Source organism: Papio anubis, chromosome 5 (genome assembly GCF_008728515.1).
Source record: "Papio anubis isolate 15944 chromosome 5, Panubis1.0, whole genome shotgun sequence".
NCBI lineage: Eukaryota > Metazoa > Chordata > Mammalia > Primates > Cercopithecidae > Papio > Papio anubis.
In genome coordinates this window covers 173,735,569-173,754,632 of record NC_044980.1, presented here as the reverse complement: position 1 = coordinate 173,754,632, position 19,064 = coordinate 173,735,569, and the positions used below count along the sequence as shown (strand labels likewise).

Here is a 19,064-nt window from a genome sequence, read left to right as displayed (position 1 = left end):
GTGCAGTGGCGCTATCTCGGCTCACTGCAACCCCTGCCTCCTGGGTTTAAGTTATTCTCCTGCCTCAGAATCCCGAGTAGCTGAGATTACAGGCGTCCACCAAAACGCCCGTTTGTATTTATTATTATTATTATTATTTATTTTTATTTTTATTATTTTTGGGCACAGAGTCTTGCTCTGTCGCCCAGGCTGGAGTGCAGTGACGCGATCTCGTCTCACTGCAACCTCCGCCTCCCGAGTAGCTGGGATTACAGGTGTGTGCCACCACGCCCAGCTAATTTTTGTATTTTTAGTAGAGACGGGATTTCACCATGTTGGCCAGGCTAGTCTCCAACTCCTGACTTCAGGTAATCCACCCGCCTCGGCCTCCCAGAGTGCTGAGATTACAGCCGTGACCGGTCGAAAGATTTTTTTTGTTGTTGTGTTGTGTTGTATTTTGTTTTGTTTTGTTTTGTTTTGTTTTGTTTTGTTTTTTTGAGACGGAGTCTCGCTCTGTGGCCCAGGCTGGAGTGCAATGGCCGGATCTCAGCTCACTGCAAGCTCCGCCCCCCGGGTTCGCGCCATTCTCCTGCCTCAGCCTCCCGAGTAGCTGGGACCACAGGCGCCGCCACCACGCCCGGCTAGTTTTTTTGTATTTTTGGTAGAGACGAGGTTTCACCGTGTTAGCCAGGATGGTCTCGATCTGCTGACCTCGTGATCCGTCACTCTTCTGCCTCCCAAAGTGCTGGGATTACAGGCCTGAGCCACCACGCCCGGCCGAAAGATGTTTTTTAAAGCTCATTTTGTGGTGCATGTAGCCTCTGTGGAAAATGGTATGCCACTTCCTTAAAAACATAGAGATGCCATATGACCCAGTAATTTCACTTTGTGATGTGTACTCTAAACCTGAACTCAAACGGATATTCGTACACCCGTGTTCATAGCTGCATTATCCACAGTAGCCAAAAGGAGGAAGGAAGCAAGTGTACATTGGCAGATGAATGGATCATGTGGTATATACGTGCAGGGGAATGCTAATCAGCTTTGAAAGGAAGGAAATTTTGACACATGCTACAGTAAGGATGAATCTTGAAGACATTAAATGAAATAAGACAATTAAAAAAAGAAATATTGCACGATTCATCTTACATGACGTATTTAGAGGAGTCAAATTCATAGACACAAAGTAGAATGGTGGTTGTCAGCGGTTGTGGGCAGAGGGGAATGGAGAGTTAGTGTTGGATGGGTTCAGAGTTTCATCTGGGAAACATGAAAAAGGAGATTGATGCACAACGATTTAAACGTATTTAATGCTACAGAACTGTACAGTTAAAAAGTGGCAAATTTTGTTGGGCATATTTTACCACAGTTTGAAACCCTAATTGTACTGCTAGATAATGGGTAATGAACGTGCAGCGCCTACAAGAGTATTTCACACACAGAAGTGAAAGGTTTCAGAGCAGATTATTTTCCTAAGGGTTGGTCGGCTTATAATGTTTTACAGGTATGGCCAGTAATCGCAGATTTGGGAGTAAAACGACCAACTGCGCCCAACGTGGGGCTCGAACCCACGACCCTGAGATTAAGAGTCTCATGCTCTACCGACTGAGCTAGCCGGGCGTCCGGTAACTCCCGCTAAAGAATTTTTCATTCTAGATTACATTCGGACCATATTCAACTGTGGGTTTGAACTTGGATTTATTTGGAGTGTGATAAAACTACTGAAGAGCCTCGGCTCCCGGGAAATTCAAACTCTGCCGTTCCGGCCTGACTGTCCCTCCCACTTACGTCCGTTTCCTGTCCCTTCTACCCTACCAGCGATCAAGCCATTTTCTACCCGCGATGAAGCTCACGGCAAGGAGGTGGAAAAACGTGCATCCTGACGCCACTGGAGCTCTCACCGTGTGGATTTTTTTTTTTTTTTCTTTTTTTACAGAGTCCTGCTCTGTCGCCCAGGTTGCAGTGCCGTGTCGCAATCTCGGCTCACTGCAACCTCCGCCTCCTGGATTCAAGCAATTCTCCTGCCAAAGGCTCCTGAGTAGCTGGGATTACAGGCGCCTGCCACCACGCCCGGCTACGTAGAGACGGGGTTTCGCCTTGTTGGTCAGGCTGGTCTCAAACTGCTGACCTCGTGATTCACCCGCCTCGGCCTCCTAAAGTGCCGGGATTACAGGAATGAGCCACCGCACCCGGTAAAGTACCGTGTGGATTTTTAAAGACAATTAATGGGGCCCAGAGGAGGGCAGGGGCCGCCGCGGTCTTTCTCCACCCCGCAGACTCTACCTTCTGGGTTTTTCCTGGCGCTCTGCGAACACGCTGGATTTCAAAATTTGAAAGGAAAATCGAGAATAAAAATTGGATGTGCAAAAGAATGCTGGAGATGCCGGGGATCGAACCCGGGGCCTCATACATGCAAAGCAAGCGCTCTACCACTGAGCTACATCCCCGTCCGCGCTTTGAAGGTCTCCCAGATTGCCCCTAGTCGTCGCTTAGCTCAGGGCATCGGGAGCGGATGACAACTGGTGTGCGCTGGGTCCCAGCTGCTGCAAAAACCCGGGATCGCAGGGCCGAGAGTTGTTCCAGGGTCCTCCGCTGACTCCAGACCAGCGGGTCTTGACCAAGAGATTCCAAGAGAGAGGATTAGGCCCGGCTAAGCACCTGGGAGCAGAGGTGGAAAAAGGAGAGAAAATCATCAGGCACGATGCCAAAACTGAACTGTGACCTGAAAAAGAAAAGAAGGGAAAATTGTGCAGGATGCTACGTTTTGTTTTTTAAAACGGGGGGTCGAGGCGATAAAATACGGAATATTTGATTAATGTAATCCAGAATTGTAAAGTGGATTGCTCGGGATGAAGAAAGAACTGGGACACGGGCGACGGGCCTACTTTTCACCGTGAACTGCGGCTCATCTTTCGAATTCTGAACCACGTTTAATCCGAGGAAACTTTACTGAGCTTGCCAAGAACTGCTCTAAAAACAGGATTCAGCCGTGAACAAACGTGGTACAGTCCGTCTTAAAGCTGACATTCCAGAGGAGATAGCGGGCACAGAGCCAGCCCAGAGAGGGGAGCGCGCTGAGAGACGACTTTACACAGCGCGCGCGTTCGGGGCGGGCTTCGTGGGCAGAGACGTTTGAAGCAAGACCTGAATGAGGTGGGAAGGAGCATGCAGGTGGTGGGAGAAAAGAGGTCCACGCAAGGGGAACAGCCAGCGCAGAGGCCACGGAGTTCAGGAACAGCAGGAAGGGTCGGGGACACAGCCCTGAGAAGGGAAGTCGGGAAGGAGGGAGGTGAGGCGAGGTCTTCGCCTTTGGGTGAGAATTGCTGGAGTTTCCGGTAACATTGGCAAGCCAGTTTCTGAGGAGGGTGCGGGCGAAAGCCTGATCCAAGTGGCCTCCAGAGTGAACAAGGAGAGAGGGTGTGGAAGCGGGTAACACAGGCAGTTCTGCAGCGGGGCTGTGGAGACAGCTGGGGGACAAGAGGGCGCTGAGGTTTGTGGGGGGGGGGGGGGTGAAATAGTACTGAATAAAATGGGAACGTATAAATGTATTATCTGTTCAAATATTAAGTAAAGAGTAAAGAAGGGAGAGGACAGTCGCAGAAAAGGTAATGGAGTGGATACAAGGCCATGCTTGAGGGTGACGGGACAGGGCCAGGTTCCAGTCTCTAAATTTAGCTCAGTTCAGGGCCGCGGCGAACCTGCGCTAGGGGAACCTGACACCGTGGCCCGAGCGCCAGGCCCTTGCTCCGCGATGCTGGGTCGGCCTCGGTCGGAAACCGGGAGTGGCTCCCGGCAGGGTTTGTGCGCCCACCTGTCGCGGCCCGTTTCCCGCGGCTGATTGGGTCAGGCTGGGGCGGCCTGGAGAGGCTGAGCGACTGGGGCGACGGGGAGAGGCCGCTGGCCAAGGCGGGGGCTGGTGGGGCGCAGGTCCGGGGCGCAGGGCGCTGTCCCGCGCTTGAATGGCCCAGTGCCTCCGGGCCCGTAGTCAACGTGCGCCTCCCCTCCCGGCTCCCAGCCGGGCGCGCCCTGGGCTCAAGTCTCTGCCTGCCCAGTGGCAGCCCCGCCCTTCCTCTCCCAGTGGGCACTCGGCTGCCAGCTCGGACGTCGGGCTCCGACCCGCGTCCTGTGAGGTCGAGCGGCCGCCCAGGCGCTACCAGATCTGAGAGCGCGGAGAGCGCGCATGGCGGCTGTGGGGCCGCGGACCGGCCCCGGCACCGGGGCTGAGGCTCTAGCGCTGGCGGCAGAGCTGCAGGGCGAGGCGACGTGCTCCATCTGCCTAGAGCTCTTTCGTGAGCCGGTGTCCGTCGAGTGCGGCCACAGCTTCTGCCGCGCCTGCATAGGGCGCTGCTGGGAGCGCCCGGGCACGGGGGTTGTTGGGGCGGTGACCCGCGCGCCGCCCTTCCCACTGCCCTGCCCGCAGTGCCGCGAGCCCGCGCGCCCCAGTCAGCTGCGGCCCAACCGGCAGCTGGCCGCCGTGGCCACGCTCCTGCGGCGCTTCAGCCTGCCCGCGGCCGCCCCGGGAGAGCACGGGTCCCAGGCGGCCTCGGCCCGGGCAGCGGCTGCCCGGTGCGGTCAGCATGGCGAACCATTCAAGCTCTACTGCCAGGACGACGGACGCGCCATCTGCGTGGTGTGCGACCGCGCCCGCGAGCACCGCGAGCACGCCGTGCTGCCGCTGGACGAGGCGGTGCAGGACGCCAAGGTGAGCGCAGCCCGCACCCACCCCTGTGGGTCCCCGGGACCCCCTGCCCTGGTCCCGCGCTCCCGCGCACGCGGTGCAGAGAACGACTGTCGATCAGGAGGCCCGGGTGAGCCCTCCCTTCTTTCTCCTATTCCAGGAAGCCCAGCAAGGGTTCCCCGGCTGAGCGCGGTTCTCTGTCACCCCGAACATCACCAATACCCCCACCCCACCCCCACTGCGTTTCCCTCTGGGCCAGACACTGGGCTGCCTGCGCGACGTCCCCCGCGGACTTGGCGATGTTTTTCCTGTCTGTTCAGAGCCTCTAGCCTGGTCTGCGTCTCCGCAGCTCTGCGCCCGCGGGATGTCTCCGGCACAGCCAGGCAGCGGCTGCCCCCACTCTTATCTCTTTCCCTGAAGCGGGCTCTGCTCAAAGTCCCCACCTCGTGGAACTGAGTGGGAGGACCTCGCCAAGAGGTCCAGGGAGGGGGCTCCTGGGTTAAGCAGCACCGAGAGCCGTCTGACTGTGCCAAGGCTGTCGATTCTGAGCGCCCTTTCTTTGCTATTTTCTCGCTGAGCCTCAGCCAGGGTGTGTGCAGGGGTGAGGGCGGGGCGGGGAGGCTCGGGCGGCAGTCCCCAGTCTCTCCTTGCTCGCCTATCCTGCTCCAACTCTCCCACCCACAGGGCTTCCTGTGGCGGAGCGCAGAGGAGACGACTAGGGGTAGGGCTGCTGGAGGCTTGTGTTTCAGTCTGGCTGGTCCAGCAGGTGCTTTTGGGGACGCAAGATCCCGAGACCTTCAGAGTCCCCTCGCAGTGTAGACAGACTTCTACCCGGCCTCCCCCTCAGTGAGCAGGGTCTTCCCTTTCTCCTGGCTGGCTCCAGGAGGCAGAGGTGGGGGTTTCCAGAATCCCCTCCCCCCCACCTCACATTGTTTCCCTTCACCTACAGGAGCTCTTGGAGTCCAGGCTGAGGGTCTTGAAGAAGGAACTGGAGGACTATGAGGTGTCCCGGTCCACGGAAGAGAAGGAGAGCAAGGAGCTCCTGGTGAGCCAGGCACCCCCCGGCACCCCGTGGGAGACTATAGAGGCCTACGCAGCACCAGGGCTCAGTGTGTGTGGTGTTGGAGTGTGTGCTATGGAACCGCAGAATAGATTTCAGAAAAATAAAAGAGTGCATGTTACATAGGGTGACCATATAATTACTGTACAAACCAGAGCTTTTTAAAGTGAAAAGGTGTGCTAATTGCAAAACAACTGGCTTAAACTGGAACTGTCCCAGCGAATCAGGACATACAGTCACTCTGATATTACATAACATACCAGTTAGGGCCTGTGGAAGCATCTTGTAATTGAACACATTAATATTTCTGCACAGAAACATGAATATTCAATAAATGGGACTATTAATACGATAAAGAGCCTCATGGGATGTTTTATCAACAAAAGAGTAGTGAAGGCCGGGCGCGGTGGCTCAAGCCTGTAATCCCAGCACTTTGGGAGGCCGACGCATGATCACGCAGGTCAGGAGATCGGTGACCATCCTGAAGTAACACAGTGAAACCCCATCTCTACTAAAAATACAAAAAACTAGCCGGGCGAGGTGGCGGGCGCTGTAGTCCCAGCTACTCGAGGCTGAGGCAGGAGAATGGCTGCGAACCCGGAGTGCGCAGAGCTTGCAGTGAGCTGAGATCCGGCCACTGGGCACTCCAGCCCAAGGACAGAGCGCAGACTGGGCTCCCCAAAAAAAAAAAAGAGTAGTGAAAAAATTTGCATTTTCAGAGTTTTTTTATTTGAAATTGAGGCTAAGGGAGAAGGGGCTGGAAGGTGTCAGCTGCTTCGTGGCTCTGGCACAGTGAGGCAGTTTGGGGTCTTGAGTTTACAGTAGCCCCTGCTGCACAGCCCAGGGTCTTGCATACTGGCACCTGCCTCTACCCCAAGTTGGAATGATATTTTATCTTCCTTAGAGTAGAACAGGAAAGTGAAATGGGGACTAATTTTGGTTAAGATAAGCAAACATGAATCACCATCGGTCATTTTCTACCTTGCAAATTCAGTTCCTAGCTCAGTAAATAAGTGTTGAAAGAAGGAAAGGATTGGCTGAGTGCCACGGCTCACCGCCTGTAATCCCAGCACTTTGGGAGGCCCAGGTGGGCGGATCACCTGAGGTTGGGAGTTCCAGACCAGCCTGACCAACATGGAGAAACCCCCATCGCCACTAAAAATACAAAATTAGCCGGGTGTGGTGGCGCATTGCCTGTAATCCCGGCTACTCGGGAGGGTGAGGCAGAAGAATAGCTTGAACCTGGGAGGTAGAGGTTGCAGTGAGCCAAGATCACGCCACTGCACTCCAGCCTGGGCAACAAGAGTGAAAATCCATCAAAAAAAAAAAAAAAAAAAAAAAAGAAGAATGAAAGGATCTACTAGGGCCTGTCAAAGCAGGGAATTGGAGGAAGGTGAACTAGAGGACCCTCCCATCCTCAATGTCAGGAGGGGTGGAGGAGGAGCCTGGAGTTCAGACACCCTAGGGTCCTTTCCAGACCCTCAACTATATCTGTGGTGCCTGCATCCAGCGTGCATCCCAGACCTTCCCACCCAATCACTCACTTCCCTCCATGATGAAGAGCTCACCCTCCAGACCTTCATCCCTCCTCCGCTGCAGAAACAACTTCCAGTGCAGCTCTTCCGCCACTGGCTGACATCCAGGAACCAGAGGGCCTTCCCAGGCACCGGTGGCAGCTTCACGGTCTCTGACCGGAGTCCCCAGGCCTCGCTTAACACCTTCCACCTCTGTCCGCTCCCAACATCCATCCATCACCCCCACATTCATTTTTGTTGTTGTTTTGTTTTGCTTTTATATAGAGTCTCGCTTTGTCACTAAGGCTGGAGTAGTTCAAGCGACCCCCCCACTTCAGCCTCCTGAGTAGCTGGGACTACAGGTGTGCACCACTCCACCTGGCTAATTTTTAATTTATTTTTCGTAGAGCTGGGGTTGGGGGTAGTCTCCTATGTTGCCCAGGCTGGTCTGGAACTCGTGGGCTCAAGCAACCTCCTCGCCTAACTTCGCCCCCCTCAGCCTCCCAAAGTGCTGAGATTACAGGTGTGAGCTCCACCTCTTCTTTACAGTGAGAAAATACTTCTGTGATTTACGATGCTCGTGTCATTTAAATACCCTGCTCAATGAAACATCAGAGGTAGAGTCCAACTATTGCTGCAACATAAAAGGGAGCAGGAATACTCTTATTTGAAAATACTCCTACCCCAGGGGACATCTGGCAAAGTCTGGAGATACTATATTTCTGGTTGTCAACAATGGGATACGGATGCTATTGGCATTTAGTGGTAGAGGCCAGAGGGGCTGCTAAACATCCTACCAGGCACAGGACAGCCCCCCCCACAACCAAGGAGTATCTGGCCCAGAATGTCATCTGCGTTAAGGTTGGGAAACCCTGGTGTAGAGTGTTTTGGCAAATACTGTTTCACTTATGTTATTTCCTCGTGAGGCAATATGACGTAGCTGCCAGAAGCTCAGATTCTAGGTTCTGGCTCCCTGGCCTAGAAGCCTGGCTTACCACTTCCCGGTGATGTGTCTGTCTTTGTCTCCTCACCTGTAAGACTTGGGGGGAAGTGCACCCACCTCACTGGGCTGCCGTCAGGGTTGAGGGAGTTAATACCTATAAGGCTCTCCGGGCTACTGCAGCCTGCCTGGAAGCTGAAGGAAAGGTGGGGGCATTGTGCGACACCTGAACCCAGGTCTCCCAGCTTCCCGGGACTCCCTTCCTCCGCCCAGGAGTTTTAAGGAAGAGAAACTTCCTGGTGGGACATACTGAGCACCACACGTGTGTTCCTATAAAAAATTAAGAGATCAGGGCATGAGTCTGCATCTGAAAACTCGAGTAAAAAATCCCGTGTATGCTGTTAACGGAAAGAATAGAGTATCAAGCTTGCACACAGCATATTCTCACTTAGTTCCTTGGGGGTGAGCTGCTACCTCTGGTCACTGGCATCGGACTTTTCTTCCTTCTTTCTACTTTCCTACATCTCCCAAGTTTTGTATTTTGAGCATGTGTTACCATTATAACTGCTAAACAGGGAAGATGGCCTTTAAAAACAAAGTGAAGAATAAAAGTTTGAGGGTGATGAAATTAACGTGCTTAAGGAGGAAAAGGCAATCTCAGTTTAATCCTATGGTTGCCCCAGGAGGCACTACTTTATCCCTTCTGCTTTTCAAGTGAGGAAACTGCCACTTGGTGTAGTTCTGGGGGGAGTATGATGCTGCCTTGGTTTAGGTGGTGGAGCACAGGTCCACAGACACGCGTGGGCACATCTGTGGCAAGGGAGAAAAGAGCATGTGTTGAGACTACAGCTTGTTCGGAGCTGGGACATTGAAAATAGAGCATGCACTGCCTGCATAGGTGGGTGTGTCTCTGATCCCCCAGCAGTGACAGGGATGAAGCCTTGCCCTATGGGATGACTCAGGCCACTGGCCAAATGTTATGTCTCCATGCTCAAGTCCCCTACCTCTCCAATTCTCCTCCTGGGACAGAAGCAGATGGCAGCGGAGCAGGAGAAGGTGGGGGCAGAGTTCCAGGCGCTGAGGGCCTTCCTAGTGGAGCAGGAGGGCCGGCTGCTAAGCCGCCTGGAGGAACTGTCCCGGGAGGTGGCACAGAAGCAGAATGAGAATCTGGCCCAGCTCGGTGCTGAGATCACCCAGCTGTCCAAGCTCAGCAGCCAGATCCAGGAGACAGCTCAAAAGCCTGACCTTGACTTTCTCCAGGTAAGTTTGGCTTATACAGAGGCTCAAGTCATTTGTCCGAAAGCATCAGGACCGGCAGCTAGAGGACAGTATCAGTCCTGGGGGTTCAGGAGAATCACACGATCTGGAGCTGAAGGGGACTAGAGGGAAGTGCCCTGATTTTCCTGGGGTTGGAGGTCTAGAGGGATGTGATAACACTTTCTTGACTATGAGCCACAATAATATATATCGTATTTCAGAATCGCATGCTTGAGACAAAAGTCTCAGAAGATAATACTCATCTTTGCTACACGTATGCACTTTGATGTTTTCCATTTTATTTCACTAAAAAAAAAAAGTTATAAACCACTAGATAAACTTCACAATCCACAGATGGGTTAATAACAGTCACTACTGGGCTGAGTGAGCAGGAGGTGCATAAGGGCTGTGACCTCCCTCAGGTGGTTTCCAGGACACAGGCAGCACTGGGTCCCATGGGATAGCTCCAGTGATGATTCTGTAATAAAGAAAGCAGCAAAGATAGAAAGAAAGCATGCGGGCCGGGCGCGGTGGCTCAAGCCTGTAATCCCAGCACTTTGGGAGGCCGAGGTGGGTGGATCACGAGGTCAGGAGATCGAGACCATCCTGGCTAACATGGTGAAACCCCGTCTCTACTAAAAATACAAAAAACTAGCCGGGCGTGGTGGCGGGCGCCTGTAGTCCCAGCTACTCGGAGGCTGAGGCGGGAGAATGGCGTGAACCCGGAAGGTGGAGCTTGCAGTGAGCCGAGATCGCGCCACTGCACTCCAGCCTGGGCGACAGAGCGAGACTCCGTCTCAAAAAAAAAAAAAAAGAAAGAAAGCATGCGAAGAGCTGTGGCAAAGGGTAAGAGGTCCACTGTGTGGATGAGACACCCCACAGCCAGCAGCCACTGCAAGCTGCTGTCACCTAAGTCCATGCAGGCAGTGAGGCATGGCACACCTGCTTACTGCTTACATCTTGGAGGCACAGCAAGGGGCAAGCTTTGTTCCTCAGAGGCGAATGGAGGTTACCTGATGCTGATTTGGTTTCCTCTCTCTTTCCTTCCAGGAATTCAAAAGCACGCTGAGCAGGTGAGTGACCTCACAGCTCCTGGAGCCTCTCTAAGTTGCCTCTTCTCTTTTCACTGAGCCTTCTCTTTATTTCCTGTCCCCTGACCTCTCACCTCCTGATCCCCCGACTTGCTTGCCGGGGACCTTCTGAGACGAATGCCCACCTGCCTGGCCATGGGTTTTCCTACATGAGGTCCGGCTCTCCCTTTTCTACCTCTTTCCGCCAAGACGACCTCGCCATCCTAATTGTCACAGCCTGTGGGAGTAAAACTGTGCAGACAGGCCCTTCTCAGAGCCCTTGTCCTGCAGGTGTAGCAATGTGCCTGGCCCCAAGCCAACCACAGTCTCTTCTGAGATGAAGAATAAAGTCTGGAATGTTTCTCTCAAGACCTTTGTCTTAAAAGGGATGCTGAAGAAGTTCAAAGGTAGGGGCCTGGGCGCTGAGCTGGGCCACGTAGTGCGGTGGTGGTGGAGGGTTCCTGGTAGCTCAGGGGTCCCTGGGTGTGCTTTCCAGAAGCTGTGTGTGAAAATAGGAGCTGGCTGTGCCATGATTGGTGTAGGGGCTGTGGTGGCAAATCTAGTCAGGTCCCCGCAGGGCATGCAGCTTCTCATGGGGACAGATGGGGTAGAGGGGTCCTGCTGGGGGACTGGGGGTAGGAAGAGGGATATGCAGGGGAGCTGAGCTCAGAGCCACTCAGGTAGAACTAGAATGCTTGGGTATGGGCCCCTGCCCCGGCTCCCCATGCTTGGCCTTAGGAGTCTCTGGGGAATGAATGAGTCAGCTGGGCTATAAAGAGCTGGTGACCTTGCCATGTAATCTCCCATATCGCTCATGCATGCCTTGCTTTGTTTCTCCTCCTCAGAGGACCTTCGGGGAGAGCTGGAGAAAGAGGAGAAAGGTAGGGATGGTGCTGTGATGGCCACGTGGAGAACCTACTCCCTGCTGGTGACCATCTCAGGGTTTTGCATATGGTCGGTGCCTTCCACCCACCCACCTCGGCAACCCTGTTCCTCTGTCCCCTCCCTCATGCCACCCCCTCCCCATCCTGGGAGCTCCGACACCCTCAGATGGCAGTGGGGCCTGTTGGCCCAAACGCTGCAGGTCGGTTAGGAGCAGGAATGCCCTATACCTGGAGATACTCAGACTGGGAAAGGCTTCTCGGCCACCTGGGTGAACCTCTCCCCAGTCCCCACTCCAAGACGGATGGAAACCTCTCCTGGTGATGGGGTGCATACAGGGGACCAGGAAAGCAAGGGGAAGCTAAAGACTGGAAGGAATATTGTTTTTACTCTTGCAGAGCTCTAGAGTGTGTGGGATCCAACACCCAGGGGAGGGAGGGGAGGGGAGGGCACATATTCCTGATGCTGATGTCCGAGCTAAATCAGAGTGTGCCTGGGTGCCACCTAAACCACCTGAATGAGACCAGACCTTCCTCTGCTCAGAGCCCTGCCACAGCCCCTCTGACCTGTTAAAGGTCAGAGTCCTCATGGTGGTCTCAAGGGCCCAAGGGATCTGGCCTCACTGCACACCCCTTCTACTCCATGCAGCTACACATCCTCCTTGCTGTTCCTTCAGCGTACCAAGCACACACCCATCCCAGGCCCTTTGCACTGCCAGGCTCCCCCACCCCAGCCCCCTACCTGGAACATGCTTTCCCCAGCCAGTCGCGTGGCCCACTTCTTTGCCTTCTTTATATCTGTCTGCTCAATGCCCCTTGGCAGTGAGGGTCTTCCCTGGCCACTCTGGTTGAAGTTACAGCCTGCTCTTCTGGTTCCTCTCGTCTTCTATGTTTACAATCTATCCTTAATCCTCCCCCTGTGGGAAGGAAGCTGCAGGCAGGCAAGACTATTTGATACTCTGTGGTATCCCCAGGGCCTGGAATGTAGCAGTGCTCACAGTAAACGTACATATTTTAAGTTTTTTTTTTTTTTGGAGACAAGGTATCGCTTTGTCGCCCAGGGTGGAGTGCAGTGGAACTGCAGCCTCCACCCGCCAAGCTCAAGCGATCCTCTGTCCTCAGCGTCCTCGAGTAGCAGGGACTACAGGAGCACACCACCATGCCTGGCTAAATGTTCTATGATTTGTGGAGACAGGTATCTCACTGTATTGCCCAGGCTGGTCTCCAACACCTGGGCTCAAGCTATCTTCCCACCTCTGCTTCCCAAAGTGCCAGGATTACAAGCATGGGCCTCTATACCTGGCCTTAACTTTTTATTATGAAAAATTTCTAACATACTCAAAAGTAGAGAGAAGAGTGTAAAGAAGGTGACATACCCATCGCTCACCTTCAGCAGTGATCAATTAGTGGCCATAGTTTTCATAGACCCTGCTATCCACTTCTTATGGGATTATTTCATTTTCTGAGACAGGGTCTTGCTCTGGAGTAAGATCCTGGAGTACAGTGGCCTGATCTGCAACCTCTGCTTCCTGGGTTCAAGCGATTCTCATGCCTCAGCCTTCCAAACAGCTGGAATTACAGGCACAGGACACCACACTGGGCAAATTTTTGTATTTTTAGTAGAGAAAATACAAAACAAGTTTTCTGCCATGTTGGCCAAGCTGGTCCCAAACTCCTGACCTCATGTGATCCATCGGCCTCAGCCTCCCAAAATGCTGGGATTACAAGCGTGAGTCAAGGCACCCGGCCCTACCGTATTATTTTATTTATTTATTTATTTATTTATTTATTTATTTATTTATTTATATTTTGAGACGGAGTCTCGCTCTGTTGCCCAGGCTGGAGTGCAGTGGTGAGATCTGGCTCACTGCAAGCTCCGCCTCCGGGGCCCAGGCCATTCTCCTGCCTCCGCCTCCCGAGTAGCTGGGACTACAGGCACCCAGCACTACGCCTGGCTAATTTTTTTTTTTTTTTTGTATTTTTAGTAGACACGGGGTTTCACGGTGTTAGCCAGGATGGTCTCGATTTCCTGAACTGGTGATCTGTCTGCCTTGGCCTCCCAAAGTGCTGGGATTACAGGCTTGAGCCACCGCACCCGGCCTACTGTATTATTTTAAAGCATCAGAGTCAACATATTATTGACATAAATACCTCAGTGTATTATCTCTAAAGAAACAGACTTTGTAAAACATAACCACAAAGCAGTCATCACACCTGGACAGATCAATGATTCTTTCCAATGTCTAGCATTCAAATATCCCCATCTGTTTGAATTGGGGTTCAGATCAGGCCCACCTATTGCATTTGTTTGATTTCAGTAAGTACTTGTTGAGTGGTCGGGGAGCGGGGAAGCAAAATATCTGGGATGCAGAGCATGGGGGTTGGTTGGGCCTTGGCGCTGGGTGCTGGATGGATTCCAGAGGGAAAGTCAGGCAGGTTGCAAAGCAAGGTCGGGCGCGGCCCTGCAAAGAGTATGCCAGGGGCCTGCGTGCGTGGGGACATTTCTCCCTGTCTCTGTCTGCAGTGGAGCTCACCTTGGATCCCGACACAGCCAACCCGCGCCTCATCCTCTCTCTGGATCTTAAGAGCGTGCGCCTCGGCGAGCGGGCCCAGGAGCTGCCCAACCACCCCTGCCGCTTCGACACCAACACCCGCGTCCTGGCGTCCTGCGGCTTCTCCTCGGGCCGGCATCACTGGGAGGTGGAGGTGGGCTCTAAGGACGGCTGGGCCTTTGGCGTGGCCCGCGAGAGCGTGCGCCGAAAGGGCCTAACGCCCTTCACCCCCGAGGAGGGCGTCTGGGCCCTGCAGCTCAACGGCGGCCAGTACTGGGCCGTGACCAGCCCCGAGCGTTCGCCCCTCAGCTGCGGGCACCTGTCGCGCGTGCGGGTGGCCCTGGACCTCGAGGTGGGAGCCGTGTCCTTCTACGCCGTGGAGGACATGCGCCACCTCTACACCTTCCGCGTCAACTTCCAGGAGCGCGTGTTCCCGCTTTTCTCTGTTTGCTCCACTGGCACCTACTTGCGAATCTGGCCTTGAGGGACACTGCTGGGGAGCTCCTGTCTCTGGGCTGCCGGTGGGAAGGGATGTCACCTCCCCAGAGCTGCCTAGTCCGTCTTGGGTCTGCCCTCCGTGCTCCTGACTGACCCCGGCTGCCTAAGAGAGGCTGCTATAGACACAACCCCGAGGCAGGAGCGTGAGGCTGTGGCCAACTGAGCAGGGACAGGGGCCTTGGCCTCCTGGGGGTGTTCCCCTCCTGAGGTCACACATGGATTTGGCCAGAGCCTTCAGGAGGTGGAGGCTGGTGAGGTCAGGAGCCCAGCTCTCCATGGGGCTTCTGCCCTGACTGGGAAGGGCTCTGGCTCCCTAAAACAATGTCAAAGCCAGTCCTGCTGTTCTCTGTTGCCAGGGGACAGGTCTGGGCCCAGGTCAACCAGGTTCCTTATCATGGCTGCTGCCTTCTGGACAGCTTCCAGCGCTGCCTTGAGAGGTTGTGGGACCTCTGGATCCAGCTGGCCTGACAGGTCAGCTACTCAGGGAGGAGCCCTGTGCTCCCAGCTCAGAGGACAGTCCCGGCCAAACCTGGAAGGAGACCCTTGGCCTGTCTTTGAGGGAGAAGCCCGGGACAATGGGCATCACAGCTCTCCAGCACTCCTTAGCCGGAGGATACAGAGTGATGGGTGCTTCCTGACCAAAGCAACAACCCAAATGTGCTCCCACAAACACCTGACTCCCCCACTTTCCAGTGCCAAAGTACAAACTCTGCTTGGATAAGGACAGCAAAGCTTCTGGAACTTTATTCTTTTCAATTTTTTTTTTTTTTAAGAGACTGGGTCTTGCTATGTTGCCCAAGCTGGTCTTGAACTCCTGGCCTCAAGTGATCCTCTAGTCTCCATCTCCCTAAGGGCTGGGATTACAGGTGTGAGCTGCTGTACCCAAACTTTTTTTGTTTTGTTTTTGCTTCTGGAACTTTGAAACATAAAACACAAGTTGGCACTTACAATTTTAAAGATGCAGCCAGCTCTAAACGCACAGAGCACAAACATGATCCTGACAGACTGGGGAAAATGCCAACTGCAGAGCACCCTGGTGCCAAGGCCTTCTCAGCCCATGCCCTGAAGGGCATTCCCCTGGCCAGCCTCAGCCCCTTGTCTACTTGTTCTCCAGCTTCTGGATAGCTGGGCTTCTGGAAGGGTGGCAGTGGGCTGCTCCCTGCTCAGCACTGCCCTGGGAAGGGAGTGAGGGGATGAAAATGAAGACTGTGAGCTGTCTTTAGAGTTGGCTTGGCTCATTTTCTACTCCCTGGATCCGAGCACAGGAGCATAAATGTGAGCCAGGGTTTCTGCCAGAGTGAATGAGCATGCATGTTTATATATGGAAGGAGTGTGCATTTGTATCTCACCTTTCCTGGGTGGGGTATGTGTGTGTGTGTGTATTTTGGAGAGGGCATTTATGAGCATGTGCATAAGGTTCAGGTGTTGCAAAGAGACCCAAGTCAGTTTGATCATACCCTATTGTTGATTTGTTGTTAAATATTAATCACCTTGTATTTAGACAAGGGCCACAGGCTTCTTCCCTCGCTACCTGGCTACCAGGTTGGATGAACAGAATACCAGACTCGGACCTAATTCTGTCCCACACAGCTTATGTAGACAGAGGTGTTGGCAAGCAGGGGCGATGATAGCTGAATAGCCCTGTGACATGGAGCTTCAGTGCTGTCTCTGAGATGCTTCAAGCCCACTTTGCGTATAAGGTTCTCATGGGGCAGGCACGACACTATCCGAGGCAGGCCCAGTTGACACAGCACCAGACAATCAGAATACTATATCCTCCAGGCTGAGGACAGGGTCGTTTCAAAGTCCTGCCCACAGAAGCATTCCAGAGACTGAATTCTATGTTCTGCTCATACATGGAGAGCAACTCTAAAACCTGGTAGCCAATTCAGGCATTTGAATACCACTGATTTCCACAAGGAAAACCAATCTCTAACATTAATCTCCTAACTAAATCGCCTATTGTTACCGTTGAGCCCTAATGTTATCTGGCTTGTACGGCTTTTTGATTAATTATCATAATTCCCTTTGTACCATCCAACAAATGTGCTGGGCATCACAACACACATTACAGGTCCCAGAAAGTACAATGTCTGGGGGGAGGCGTCACACGAGGGTCAGGTCTGGGGACTGGGAGTAGCTGTCCGCATGTTTATTTTCCGTTTCTGTGTCCATGAGTGCAATCGTGTGTCTCTCAGAGTGTGCGTTTGCAGAGTAACTACATACGTATCTATATATCTGAAGAAACGTAACAACAGTTACTGACTGTACCAATTGCCTATAGAAGGGAAGAGATGTTCTTTCTTGGTAACCAAGGCAGTGCAGTAACTTGGATGTCAGGATGCTGGTGTCCTCGAGGGCGCGTGTGTGCATTTCCCTCTCCTAGACTCAGGGCATCATAAACTCTATAGAGACCTCTGGGTCTGTGAGAACAACTGGCCTAACTTGGGCCCTTCTTATTCACCCATCAGTCCTAGCTGCTGAGCCACAAGCCCAGGCCTCTGCCGCCAGACCTTCACAGGGACCCTCAGCATCCAGACTGGGGGGCACCTAAAGGCCTGCCTCTGGCCGCCCAGTGACCCAAGTCACCCGGCCTTGCAGGGAGCATAGGGCAGGGTAGGCCACCAGACCAAGGTCCACCTCCGACACCCACCACTTTCTGTCCTTTGCCAGGCTGGGCCCTCATCCTTCTCCCCTCTCCTCCACCCCATGCGCCCTTTAAGGGCCCTGACAAAACATGTCAGGGTGTGCCCTAAAAGCTGCATTTTCCTAATTCATCCAAATATGAGACAGGGGCTAGCACCCACCCCCAACCTCGCCTGGACCCTTCCGACCCCAGCGCCTCCAAACACCTGGCCGTCCAGATTCCCCGCCCCCCCGTCGGCCTCCACCTCCTGTTGCCCCCACCACTCCCCCACCACCCAGCTCGCCCCAGGTCCCGCCCTAACCTCTCGGACCTGGACTCCCTGCAGGACGGGCGCACTGACACCATTCCCTGACCTTTCCATAGCCTTGACCTGGAGCCCCGCTTCCTCATGCACAGCGAGACGCAAAACGTGCTCCCCAATCCTGCGCACGCCCCTCCCCGCCCCCCAGCCCCGCCCAAGACCCGGGGCGCTCCTCACAGCTCCGAGCTCGGCGGTACCGCCCCGCCCTGACAGCTCCCGCCAGCGCGCGCGCCCAACGCCGGCACAGTCTCCGCGGAGCTCCCTCCAGGGACTAACGGCCGTTTCGCGCCACGGACACATGGGCAAGATGGCTGCGGCCGGGGGAGGAGCTTGGAGTCAGCCGCCACCGAACTCGGCCGGGGATTAAGCGGACTGCGGCTGCGTGGCGCCGGCGGCAGCGTCAACTATTTGTGTGCGAAAGAGAAACTCGCAGCTGGCTCCATAGCTCAGGGGTTAGAGCACTGGTCTTGTAAACCAGGGGTCGCGAGTTCAAATCTCGCTGGGGCCTGTTTGTGTTTTCCCCCCCATTTTTTCCTAAAAAAAATGTTGAAGATATACAAGTCTACTTCCGCCTTCCTGAGAAGCCAGACCCTGGCAGAGTCACTTTCTCTTTGCCTCCAAGATACTCGCCGCGCAAGGCTACTTGCCTACCATTTCCTTATCTCTTGAAGAGTCAGACCCACTGCGGGCTTCCTTTTCCATCACGGGTTCCCCGGGCCCCGCGCGCCCTCTGCCCACGACCCCGCTCACTTCCGTCTGCGCGCGCTCTCCGGAGCGTCTTTCCGCTCCCCTCACGTCTTCCCACTCCTGCTAGGGACTCGCCCTCGCGTCTCCTTCCCTCTCTCCAGGGGGAGACGATGGCACTACCGCGCCCCTTCCCGCCCGGCGTTTGTTTGCGGCGTTCCCCCACGCGCGCGCTGAGGCTCTGGTCTGCTGCTCTGCGCTTGGCGGCTGCGAGCCCTCGGCGTTCGGGTCCCCGCCGCCTCCATGCTGCAAACTCTGACTTCTTCCTGTGGAGTTAACACAGAAAAGCGCAGACGGCCACATTCATGGCCCGGGACTAACGGCTCTACCTGTCACATTCGCTTTCAGCCTTAAACAAAATTAGTTTATTTTAAACAAAATATATAACTAAGGTATGCTGGCCTTCTGATTTATTCCTGCTGTTACCGGAAGTGTAGAAAGTAAGCCCATGTTCTCAGTGAACAGTGGGGCCGCAGCCCAGGTGCAGGACGGGCCCCCGGGGGTCTCGGGACGGCTCCCGCCTGCGTCTTCCCCGCACCGCGCGCTTTGGAGGCCTGGGCACCGGCGGAGGCGGGACTGGGTCCCGCCGCACACTCCCCTGTCGCAGGCGCCCTCTCTCCAGCCGGAGGGGACCTCAAAAAGCCCTGAGCGAGTCCCCGTCCCACGTGGGGCCGCGGCTTATACGGGGACCACTTCAGGGTTCGAAAACGGAACCCCGGCCCGGTGCACCAGAGAAGAGAAAATCGCTCGCGGCCACCTGGGTAGAGACCCTTGACTGGGAGGCGTGGAGGAGCGAGCGGGGTCTGCGGCTCCGGCCAGCAGGTGCGCGCTTCCCTCTCTCACCCACGCCGGCTCCGGTCCAAAGAGCCGAGCCTGTGGGTCCAGACCGGGACGGATTCGCTGGGACAGGCCAGGAGCCCGCCAGCACATGCGGGCACTCGCG

The 19,064-nt window shown here is 54.7% G+C and overlaps 1 protein-coding gene, 1 long non-coding RNA gene and 3 other non-coding genes across 6 annotated transcripts; 2 read left to right on the top strand and 3 right to left on the bottom strand.

Annotated features, from left to right (window-relative positions):
• Positions 1 to 1,526: 1,526 nt before the first annotated feature.
• Positions 1,527 to 1,599, bottom strand: TRNAK-CUU. The gene has a single exon. It is a non-coding gene; the product is annotated as a tRNA-Lys (tRNA).
• A 513-nt stretch (positions 1,600 to 2,112) lies between these two features.
• Positions 2,113 to 15,651, top strand: TRIM7 (tripartite motif containing 7). 2 transcript variants are annotated; one of them, XM_003900656.5, is made up of 7 exons: positions 2,113 to 4,681; positions 5,607 to 5,702; positions 9,201 to 9,431; positions 10,479 to 10,501; positions 10,790 to 10,905; positions 11,344 to 11,379; positions 13,904 to 15,651. In XM_003900656.5, the coding sequence occupies exons 1-7, from the start codon at positions 4,160 to 4,162 to the stop codon at positions 14,413 to 14,415; spliced, it is 1,536 nt and encodes a 511-aa protein (XP_003900705.1). In that variant the 5' UTR covers positions 2,113 to 4,159; the 3' UTR covers positions 14,416 to 15,651. The 2 variants fall into 2 exon arrangements, with proteins under 2 accessions (XP_003900705.1, XP_009207995.1); XM_009209731.4 differs by lacking the exon at positions 2,113 to 4,681 and adding an exon at positions 4,709 to 5,503.
• On the bottom strand, positions 2,355 to 2,426 carry TRNAA-UGC. Its single transcript has one exon. It is a non-coding gene; the product is annotated as a tRNA-Ala (tRNA).
• LOC108586570 lies at positions 9,706 to 14,001 on the bottom strand. Its single transcript, XR_001904071.2, has 2 exons — positions 13,914 to 14,001; positions 9,706 to 9,906 (listed from the first exon to the last, which is right to left on the bottom strand). It is a non-coding gene; the product is annotated as an uncharacterized LOC108586570 (long non-coding RNA).
• A 2,161-nt stretch (positions 15,652 to 17,812) lies between the features above and the next one.
• Positions 17,813 to 17,885, top strand: TRNAT-UGU. The gene has a single exon. It is a non-coding gene; the product is annotated as a tRNA-Thr (tRNA).
• Positions 17,886 to 19,064: the final 1,179 nt, after the last annotated feature.

Excerpts from the sequence above, each read along its gene's own strand:
- TRIM7 (XM_003900656.5), top strand. The coding sequence starts at position 4,160 with ATGGCGGCTGTGGGGCCGCGGACCGGCCCCGGCACCGGGGCTGAGGCT. Across the intron at positions 5,703-9,200 it reads AGGAGAGCAAGGAGCTCCTG|AAGCAGATGGCAGCGGAGCA; the intron begins GTGAGCCAGGCA and ends CTCCTGGGACAG. Across the intron at positions 11,380-13,903 it reads GCTGGAGAAAGAGGAGAAAG|TGGAGCTCACCTTGGATCCC; the intron begins GTAGGGATGGTG and ends CTCTGTCTGCAG.